Source organism: Saccostrea echinata, unplaced genomic scaffold, assembly GCF_033153115.1.
Source record: "Saccostrea echinata isolate AGI-Se365-2 ecotype Australia unplaced genomic scaffold, CSIRO_AGI_Sech_v1 ptg000009l, whole genome shotgun sequence".
In the NCBI taxonomy this organism is placed as follows: Eukaryota; Metazoa; Mollusca; class Bivalvia; order Ostreida; family Ostreidae; genus Saccostrea; species Saccostrea echinata.
In genome coordinates, this window is record NW_026889758.1 from 52,947,779 (window position 1) to 52,958,546 (window position 10,768).

Consider the following 10,768-nt stretch of genomic DNA (forward strand, 5'->3'; position numbering starts at 1 on the left):
CTTCATTGTTTTGCAGTAAAAAAAACTATAACTATACATATTTTTGTATGTCCATTAATCAACACTTTAAAATGTTGTTGTTTTTTCTTGGAAAATGTTTTAAAATAATTTTTAGAGTGGGTACTCCAAAACAAAGTATATACACAAATTGATAATAAACAGGAAATGGCTCGAGTCATCATCAGTCGGTGTGGAGATGAATTGTTGAATATATGTGTATATCACTGTTTACATTGAAGTTCTGGGGAAAAAAAGGTGTGAGAATATTCCCTTCAGGCTAAATTTTACAATATATTTTCAAAGGTGTGAAATTGGAATCCATTCAATGATTTCAATCTGATCACTGTTTTACAACATTATATAAGATTTTCCAGAATCAATAAATTACTCTAGATCTCTTGAAAATTCTTCAGCAAATCAAAGATACTGAAATACAATCAAGCCTTTGGAAGCAATTTCAGTACTCTTTTGAGATGGGGTGGGGTACATGTAAGGAGGTGGGCTCAACTGATGAAGAATTTATAGAAGCATACAACTTTTATAATTTTGTTGCATAATATTCGTAGCGTAATTTAAGAGACGTCTGCATATGGGGGCAACATTCCTTCTGCTTGATTTTTTAAAATTGTTTTAATTTTATTTTTTGTTTTACTGAATAACGATAAAATGTGTGAATCGTTAGCTTTCCACTCTTACTCTGTATTTGGTGTTGATGTGCAGTGCTAAGTTTGTACAATCTCGTAAGATTTCAATACATGTATATATAAAAAAAACCTGAAATAGACTTGAAATTAAACAACAGTGGCCTTATCGGCAGATATATGGCTGCAATTAGCCCTTTGTTTTCTTTCACAAGTCCTGCATCTAGTATCTGGAATGTACTGTTTGTACACTTTGAATACAAGATCATTGATAGGAAAGTTAAGTATATGTGTATACTTTTCACACGGAATAGGGTCCGCAAGTCTCGTTTGGTTTCACTTTCGCTTTACCACTTCCGGGTACCTCAACAGTGTAAACAAATAGAGTGAACTACTATGGTGTTTTGTTTTGCCATCGGTTGTACGCACAAGACCGGTAAAAATCTGCAGTGCAGTCTATACAGGTTTCCAACCGACCTCAAAGAAAGGAAACGATGGGTTGAAAGATGTAGGTAAGTAATCATACATAAAAAGTCGAACAGACTGATGTCAAATGCTACCGGAAAAAAAATCCGTAAAGAGTATAAATAAATGATTGAATAAAGACTGTATATGAATTTAATGCAAAATTAAGTATACTATAGGCCGAAACATAGTTACTTATCGTTAAAACACATCATTTCAGGAGAGCGGATAGGGATTATAATCCTAATGACAGGATTTGTAGCTGCCATTTTGTGAACGGCAAAAAGGAGAACGGCCCAACTATATTTAGTTATAGTAAAAACGTTGGATGTTTTCCTGATGTTGCCACACCAAAAAGGTATCATTAAATCGTAGTTATACAAATACAAATATTATGAATTTACTGGCTCAAGCACAATTACAATAATGTACACAGGTCCAGCACAATCTCTTGATTTAGCTATATAGCTTGAAATAGCTGTATACATGTAGCTTTATTAAGCTATTCAAAATAGCTTGATAAAGCTATTTATATGCAGTTTTTCATAGAAATGTATTTTTGTAAGAAATAAACAAAAAAGTTGCAAGTATTTGACCATTCAATTTCATATATGTAATGTGGGCTATCCAAACAAAAAAAAACAAAAAAACAAAAAAAACAATCCAAATCAAAGATACTTCTAACACTGCAGCTTTTGAACAAGACAACAAAAGATGAATTTCCATTGTTTGAGTAACTGTTCACTACCTTGTGTGTGTTGAGGTGTGGATAAGTATGATTGCTTCTCATTGTACTGAATTATAACTAATCAATTATCCCGTTGACCATAACTGACCTCCTTCATAATTTCATTCAAGAAATAACTGTATGGTCACAAATCAATTGCTTTATATAGCCCCAAAACTTTTACAACTTTAATTACAAAGTCTCTCAATGAGATGCAATTTGGTGAGTTATTTTTACATGCATTTTTTTCAGAAGAGTTCAAGGTAGAATATTATCACTGCACCAAGGTGCTGAAAAAATAACAAACAAAAGAAAAAAGTGTGATGAAATAGCTAAATCAAGCTATTCTGAATAGCTAAATCAAGCTATATAGCTAAATCAAGCTATATAGCTAAATCAAGAGATTGTGCCGGACCTGGCATTTACATTATTATAGGAAACAGTTTGTGTTATCTGATATTTACAAGTATATAGACTTACAATAAAGTAATGCTATGAAACTGTTGATTTTAAAGGTGCTTAGACACAGATCTGAACTTAATATTTTCTCAAATTTTCTGTATAATATCATGACCTATATATTGCAATAGCATTTCACACGAAAATAAAATTAAAAACTTATTTTATCTGGAAATTATTGGAACTACGAATTCCGGGATGCGTTTGATTAACAAATCTTTGCACTTACACAAATTTTAACTTTATCCTTAATATTTAAGAAAAGAAGCGATTTTGTTATGTATTAATGAAAAATATTACATCTATAATCCAGAAAATTCATAGTAGAAATGTTCGAAAGCAAAACCAACTCACCAGTATTGTCAGTCCATGTTCTGTGATGTGTACAGAGTTTAAAAAATTGAACACATCCGTGAAACGTAAACTGTTTATGTAAACAGGGCACGAGCTCTGTTAATGTTTATGATTCACCGGGTGTGTTCAATCGTTAAACTCTGCACACACCACTGAGCACGGACTTACAATACTGTGAGTTGGTTTTGCTTTCGAACAATTCTACTCCGAATTTTCTGGGTTATAGTTTTAATATTTTTCATTAATACACAACAAAATTGCCACTTTTCTTAAGTAGTAAGAATAAAATTAAAATACCGTTATGTGAAAGCGCAGGGATGTGTCAATCCAACGCGTCCAGAAATTTGAAGTTTTAATAACTTCGAGATGAAATAAGATTTTTTATTATATTTTAGTATGAAATGCTATAGCAACATATAAGTCATGAAATTATACAGAAAATTTGAGAAAATATTAACTTCAAATCTGTGTCCAAGCACCTTTAATGCACAGTATTATATATTTTATTATAATATATGAAAATAAATTATCATTTTTAAGTGCATGCATGTAACCCACAGTAATGATTATACATGTGCATGTGAATTGTACATGTACAATGATGTTACTGAACAATTGTATTTCATACTGATGTATAATCATACATGTAGTTCAGAATAAATTCTGCATCTAAATGCAATAAAGAAATATTTTACTGAATAATCAACAGCAGAAAAATGCTACTGCTTCACTATATAAATCAAGTGAAATGGCAGGTCATATAGTATACAAGTCTGTTTTTTCTTATTAGACGTAAACTCATGAAACCTGCTGCAGTGGAAGCATCTGCTTCAAACATAGATGTGGGAGCTGAAGTTGATGTTGAGGCTGATTCTAAAATGCCTGTACCAGACAGCATAATTGTGGTTCATGATCATGGATATGCGACATCAGATCCTCAACAAAAAAAAGGTACCAACCTATTATGAAATGTCTTATTACTACCAGATACAAATGCATGTACATATACTAGTACTTGTACATTAAACCAGAAATTTAATACCCATTTATGGTGGTTTTCTGCTTCCAAGCAAAGTGCTTCTATATGTTGTCTATATTCATATGCATATATACTAAGGACTATATATGGTATACTGTTGTTATTCTTCCAGCTTCTCTTAAAAACATGGAAGAGGAAATATTGAAGTTGCAGCAAGAAATCAATACGCTCAAGCTAAGAAAACCATCCATGACAATTGGGAACATAATTAATGATCCTGAAAAGGTATGTTACAAAACTATAGATTTTTACAGTTTGTAAGGAAAAAATAAACATTTCCTTTTGGGCTTTCAATTTCAAAACATTATTAATCATAGATTCAACAGTATTTTTATAACATAACAGTGATTGTTTTTTTTTCTGGTACAGATGCTGCTGTATACGTCATATCCTGCAGATATTTTTCACATTTTGGAGAACCTCTTGGAGAGAATGGGCCCGTTCAATTACTATGGTGGGTGGACTGTGATTAACTTCAGTGTCGGTGATCAGTTGTTGATGACATTAATGAAGTTACGACTCAACTGCAGGGACCTTGATTTAGCAGAGAGGTTCAACACTAGTCGTGCTACTGTGTCCAATATTATTAACACATTTGTGCATGCCTTGCATGAAATTTTGTTTGAAGGGGTCATGAAGGCTGTCGGAATACCGAGTCAACTGAAATGCCAAGGATCCATGCCAAAGTCATTTGAAGAATTCTCATCGGCAAGAATTGCGATGGATGCCACAGAAGTGACACAAGACATCCCAACAGATATGAATAGCCAGTCCTTAGCATACAGTAACTACAAGAGTCGCCACACTGTGAAAGCTTTAACTTGTGTTGCACCTAATGCTGCTCTTGTCTTTTGTTCAGATCTGTATCCTGGATCAACCTCCGATGCTGCAATTGTGGACCATTGTGGCATCTTAGAGAAGTTGCAAGCTGGTGATATGATACTGGCCGACAAAGGATTCAATATATTTGATAAACTTCCAAATGGCGTAACCCTTAATATCCCACCTTTTCTTACCAACAAGTCTCATTTCACAAAGGAGGAAGCTCAGTTATGTTATAAAATAGGAAGAAGCAGAATCCACGTAGAGCGGGCAAACGAGAGAATAAAGAACTTTGAAATTCTGAGTCATATACCATCACAGTATAGACACCTATCCACCAAAATATTTCAACTTTGTGTGGCCCTTGTGAATTTGCAAGCCCCCCTTTTGAAAGAGATTGCAGAAAAGTATGACATTGAAGAACCTACTCAGTAGGTCAATGTTATTTATATATAACTAACTATACATGTATATCTAGAATCTGCAAATGTCTAGGTAGTACAATGTACTTGATTTTCTATGCACATAACCATGCACGTTTGATAATATACATGTAAAGTTGGGTACTTTAATTATGTGGTATGGCTAAAAAAAGCTTTTGAGCCATCATATCATTTATAATGTTTATTCATTATACAATGGACATATAAACAAAGATTTACAGACCAGTGCTTAAAAAAGGTAATACAAATCTATTGAATTCCATCAAAGCTAAAATTTTATCACGTTCTTTTTGATAATTTTAAATGATCTTCATATGTTGATATATTTATGAAAAAAGTAAAAAGATCAGTTTTTAGTAGTTTAAGATTAGTTCACACAATCTTGCCATAGAAAAAGGTCAACACTTATCTATTCCAATACATCATGTACATGAAAGACTTTGTTATATTGTACCACTGCAGCATAAATACAAAGTTTTTTTCCCAGCTTACTAAAAATATACATGTAATCATTTGAGATCAATTTTTGAAAGAATTTTGTATATATGTTTTCATAGAATGAATTTTTCAAAAATTTCAAATACTCTGACGGCTAACTTTTGTTTAATAAATAGTATATTTATGATAGTGCTTAGTGTAACTCACTCATTCATTAACAAATGTACATCATACAGAAAAAATGCACTATCTTGGGTCTCAGAAATTTTCCTTTTATGTTGATATGAATTTTAATATTCTGATATGTTATAAAAATAATCTGTTCTGCAAGTGTTGGGCCTTTGCCAGTTATTGTAATTATATAATGATTCAGCAAACAATAATTGTACATGTATACTAATGGTCTTGTAAAAAGTATGTTGAAATAATGAAAATAAAAAATTTGGAATCATTTAAAAGGACTGGATGGTTGTGGCCATTTAAAGGATGTATTGATCTTTTTTAAGAAGAAAAGTTCTGTATAAAGATATCAGAAAATATCTAAATATTTTAAAGCTAAAATATATGGATCTTTTCTATACAAAATAATAGTTTAAAACTTCAAAATCTGACGGGTTATTTGTTAACCACTATGAGTCCTTAATATTACAAACTTGGCAGAAACACTTTATAATAGAACTCGATCATGCTCGAGATGTTTGGTGACCATGACACATCTTTCTCAATGCGAACAACTTGAATGTCTGTCTGAGTCCACACTACTAAATCACAGCACTGTGTTCCTGTCAGGTACAACTGTCCTTGGATCTGGTGCCAATAATCATGTTTTGTCCTGAGGTGGAGTGAACTATCACTTGGATTACAATCTAAAAACGTAAATAAAATTTCATTTATTGACATGGAATGGTGGAGACAGCATGTAAACAAGATGTTTTGACATAATTGCACTCCAATAATATTCAGAATGTAGTGCAAGTTACTTAAATCTTACAATAAACATTAATAATTCATCTATTAAACCTTTTAATAATGCCTAAGAAGTATGCATACATGTATATATTCATACATGTATTACAATATACCTAAATCATGTGAGCAATTCAAGATTAAATCCCTTACAATATAAATTCAGAGTTTTTTTTAATTCTGTAAAACTAGCTAGCTTACCAAGAAAGAAATCCTTAACATTTGAACAAGCTTCTTTGATTGTCATTGATCTGGCAGAAAATGGGCATTTCACCTCAACAATGTCAGGTGACACTAATGTTGACTTGTTTTCTTGTTGATGCACTCTTTCAGTAATATCCTTTGGACTTCCTTGGACAAAACCATCTGGAGAGGCTCCAAGTACCCCAGACTCGTGAAGCCATATTCCTGTAAAAATATTTAAATTTCAATCATTTAAAGAAGTTGTATCTGTTTGGCAACAATAAGTGCTGTATTTTTTTTTCTCAACTTTCATGATAATAATGTGACTTAAACATTTAAAGGCAGGATATCAATATAATTTATTTACTGGTAAATAATCTATCAAGACTGACATAATTTTTAACTAATGAAAATTGCACAAGAATGATAGAAATTTCAAACTTGATAAACTATTACTATCCTTATAAAACTTACCTGTCTCTAAAACATTTACTTCAAAGAGCTTGCAGTATTCTTGTATTGCAGTCTTTTCATGGGCAAGCCCCCACTGGATTGGTGCTCTTTTTTCCAAGTTGTATGCACTCAGTAGTCTCTTTTTCAAGGACACATTTAACCTAAAAATATTTCAAATGTATTTTTGAATGCTCTAAATCTTGTTATTTAAAAAAAAAAAAATAGAAAAACAGATCCCTAAATTAAACTACTGTAGTTTCATCATTATTTGAATAACACCATTTTTTGTCAATTTTGTTATTTACCAGATCCACAAAATCAGAAGATCAATAAGTAAGAAACATGGCTTTTTCAAACATGGTCAGGGCTACTGTTGAAGAATTTACATATCCTCAAAAGTGTGTGATTTACAAAATTCATGAAAACTGATAATCATGTTTATCCCATGTTTACCCCTTTATCCCGTGGATATGACTCATTGGATAAATTTTTCATAATCCACAGTTGTGACGTCACAATGGTTTTTGCGTTAGCGCGATGAAGTAAAATAAAGTGGAGTCCTATATAAAACAGTGTAAAACATTGGTTGTGAAGTATTAAACATGGGATAAAAAGAATCTCCCATGATTTGTAGTTGGATATGACTTTTATCCAACTCGTTGTGTGTTTTTATCCCCTCGCCAAGGCTCGGGGATAAAAAACACACAACTCGTTGGATAAAAATCATATCCAACTACAAATCATGGGAGATCCTATATATACACTATGTATCTTTAAATATTTAATTATGCATCTTTACTTATGTGGTTGAGGAGAATGCACGGAGTGTTCATTAAAAATTATACCTGTTTTTTCGAATTGCTGTAACAATTTGTCCAAAATTTGAAGCTGTGAAACGAAGCTTGCGAACTTTAGCCCACATAATATTTTCTCGCTGTCCTATAGTAATCCATGCAGTTTGAATAACTTTCTCTGGCGACATTGTAAGCTTCCCCCTAAAATCATGGTTTTTAGATAGGGTAAAATGATTCTGTTAGAAGCTATACATAACATTTCATGAAAAAAAAACCTGATATATGTACAATGGGATTGTGTAAGTTAATTTGATATTATAATATTATTGAAACAGTTTAATCTAAGAGCGATATCAGATTATTAGGTTTAAACATACCTTAAAAAGGATTCTTTGCATTCAGCATTCAAGAATTCTTTGCTTTGGAATATATCTTGTATCAGGACAACAGGAATATCCTCTGTCACAGGCTCTTTTGATAATATCCAGTGCATTGCTGCACAAATAAATTAAATCAGAAATATTTCAGTATGAAATAAAATTCACAAAGTGCATGTTTCTGTTAGCAATTAACTAATCAGAATGTTGTTAAATGAGAAGGTTCAGTTTTTGCTCTTTGATGATTGAAAGTACATACATTGAAATTGAATATACGACATGAATTTGTATAAATACAAATATGCTTGATTTATTTTCATTAAAACTTTATGACCATGGCTTAAAAAAAATGAATAACATTAATATCAAGTCCAAATATAGAAGTTCCAAATACACAAAAAGTATCTCATAAATAATAAATCTGAAAGAAAAGTTAAAAAAAAACCCACTGTATTAACCAATTTAAAAAACTGGCAATGAATACATCCAATATAAGAAAATATTCAAAGGGAACAAATTGAACGTGAACTGGTGAACCTGTAAATCTGCCTAACTGGCCAAGTTGATTATAAAAATATGATCTGTCTTCATCCGTCACCTCACGTTTCAATGCTCTATATGTGTGTGTGATATTTTATATTTGTATTTTAGATATAAATAATTTTTACTCAAATCATGCAATCTTTGTTGAAACTTTGCTTTGAAAATAAATGAACTACATGTACCTGTATCCTGGCTGTTTTGGTGGAAATAATTCCTCCATGGTTGTTGTCACCTTCGGCTGCGCTGACTTTGGATGTTTTATCCAACTGCATTTTACATCAGTTTTACTTGCCTTCTTATACCTGCAATATTTATAAAGAATTAAAAAAAAATGATGGAAAAGCAACTGAATATACAGCAATAATGAGGAATGAATGTAGCATTTTATAATTATATCTGAAGAGTTTCACTCATTATTTACTTAAGTTCTCTTACACATCAAAATTGAATAGATTGTCCATATTGATTTAAAAATATAAACAATGTTTTACAATTATATACTATACACTTGCCCATAAAGGAGAGCTGCTGCCACGTGATGACACTTATAACGTCCCATAGGACACTCACATGAGGATGACTCCACAACACCATTATCTTCAGATTCAAGGAATATCTATTGCACATTATAACATTAAATTAAAAAGGATAACTTATATGTATCTATACACTTGTCATTCTTAACATATATAAAATTTATACAACTTCACACACACAATCTAATCATATGCTATAATACATAGGCTTACAGATTTGTTTACAATTACATAGCATAGGTTACGTATGATTGTACGATCATCGATAAATAACGTTAGGCAAATGTTTTGCTTCGTTTTCAAGTATGTTTATATTCATTCAAAGAGCAATCATTCATAAATTAAATGAAAAATTGTTTTATCGAAAGAGTTAACAGTATTATGTATGCGAGTTTATAAATCTACAACCAACCTGCACTTTGTACGATGTGTCCCTCATTGATGCTTGAACATTCGCAGTTATCACACGCAACTCGTCAAACGTGAATCGGAGAACCCTCTGAGACTCCACTGCAGCTTCACTTTTCCTTTTAATCTTTGTTAAACCTTCAACATAGTTTGCCCAATACAATATGGACAAGGCCATTTCGCTTGAGGTACCCGGAAGTTATTAATCTCGTCAAATCTCGTCGGTCAGCTGACGAGACTTACAGACCCTATTTACGTTTGGTACATCATTAACTTTCAAATATCAAATTATATATTTTTATTCATTTTTACTATTTACAATTTATTCAGTTTGGTCTTCCACGAAAGATATTTTTAACTGCGAATGTTATCTACAGGATAACATTAAAACAAGGTGATTGAAGTTATATAGTAGAATGACATATTATCTTCTTTATATACCAACAGTCCTAAGGGGACCGCTTTGATTATTTACTATAATTTAAATCAAGGATCTATAAATTGTCATTTTTTTCTACTAAACTTTAAAAAAAATTCCTTTTCGTCCAAAGTTTCTTAAAATAAAAGTTACATTGGCTATTATTGTTTAGATGAAAAAAATAAATCACGTAAACGTAAAGACCATAAGTATTTAAAATCTATAACTTACATTCTAGAAAGGGACATAACTCTGTAAAGAGTATCGTATTATGCTATAGTGTCCTAGATCGGACATAGATATTCTTTAAGCTAGAGTTAAAGCTATAATTTTATAAATGATTTATTTTTATTTTATCGATAAAAAACAATAATAGGACATATTCATAAATGCGTCACAAGACCCACTTCGAGATATTGACTCTGCTGACTTCTAAACGCTTTAGCTTTGGACGGGACTATATTTTTGGACGGGGGTGTCGATCCCAAGTTAAGCTCAATCTGATTTTTTTTTTTTTTTTTTTTTTTTTTTTTTTTTTGATATTTGTCATCTGAGTTTGATTTCACAGAAAAATAATCAACTTCTGTTGTATTACCTGTTTTTCTTAATCTTGCAGTAAATGTTTGAATACTAATAAAGCAACTTAAGTCTGCTGTTAAACCTACCCCCCCCCCCTCCCCTTGCTAACTTCCAAGAAACCAA

The 10,768-nt window shown here is 31.6% G+C and overlaps 2 protein-coding genes across 2 annotated transcripts; one reads left to right on the top strand and one right to left on the bottom strand.

The window, feature by feature from the left end:
- The first annotated feature begins 1,004 nt into the window (after positions 1–1,004).
- Positions 1,005–5,080, top strand: LOC133183938 (uncharacterized). The gene is made up of 5 exons (XM_061318813.1): positions 1,005–1,153; positions 1,327–1,464; positions 3,437–3,597; positions 3,798–3,910; positions 4,055–5,080. Exons 1-5 carry the CDS (start codon positions 1,038–1,040, stop codon positions 4,940–4,942), a joined length of 1,416 nt encoding a protein of 471 aa, XP_061174797.1. The 5' UTR covers positions 1,005–1,037; the 3' UTR covers positions 4,943–5,080.
- Positions 5,081–5,798: 718 nt separating this feature from the next.
- On the bottom strand, positions 5,799–9,893 carry LOC133183939 (uncharacterized). The gene is made up of 7 exons (XM_061318814.1): positions 9,653–9,893; positions 9,217–9,320; positions 8,887–9,006; positions 7,836–7,985; positions 7,012–7,151; positions 6,556–6,762; positions 5,799–6,254 (listed from the first exon to the last, which is right to left on the bottom strand). Exons 1-7 carry the CDS (start codon positions 9,824–9,826, stop codon positions 6,034–6,036), a joined length of 1,116 nt encoding a protein of 371 aa, XP_061174798.1. The 5' UTR covers positions 9,827–9,893; the 3' UTR covers positions 5,799–6,033.
- Positions 9,894–10,768: the final 875 nt, after the last annotated feature.

Excerpts from the sequence above, each read along its gene's own strand:
- LOC133183939 (XM_061318814.1), bottom strand. The coding sequence starts at position 9,826 with ATGGCCTTGTCCATATTGTATTGGGCAAACTATGTTGAAGGTTTAACA. Across the intron at positions 9,321-9,652 it reads ACACATCGTACAAAGTGCAG|ATATTCCTTGAATCTGAAGA; the intron begins GTTGGTTGTAGA and ends AATGTGCAATAG. Across the intron at positions 7,986-8,886 it reads CCAAAACAGCCAGGATACAG|GGGGAAGCTTACAATGTCGC; the intron begins GTACATGTAGTT and ends CCATGATTTTAG.
- LOC133183938 (XM_061318813.1), top strand. The coding sequence starts at position 1,038 with ATGGTGTTTTGTTTTGCCATCGGTTGTACGCACAAGACCGGTAAAAAT. Across the intron at positions 1,154-1,326 it reads CGATGGGTTGAAAGATGTAG|GAGAGCGGATAGGGATTATA; the intron begins GTAAGTAATCAT and ends ACATCATTTCAG. Across the intron at positions 1,465-3,436 it reads GATGTTGCCACACCAAAAAG|ACGTAAACTCATGAAACCTG; the intron begins GTATCATTAAAT and ends TTTTCTTATTAG.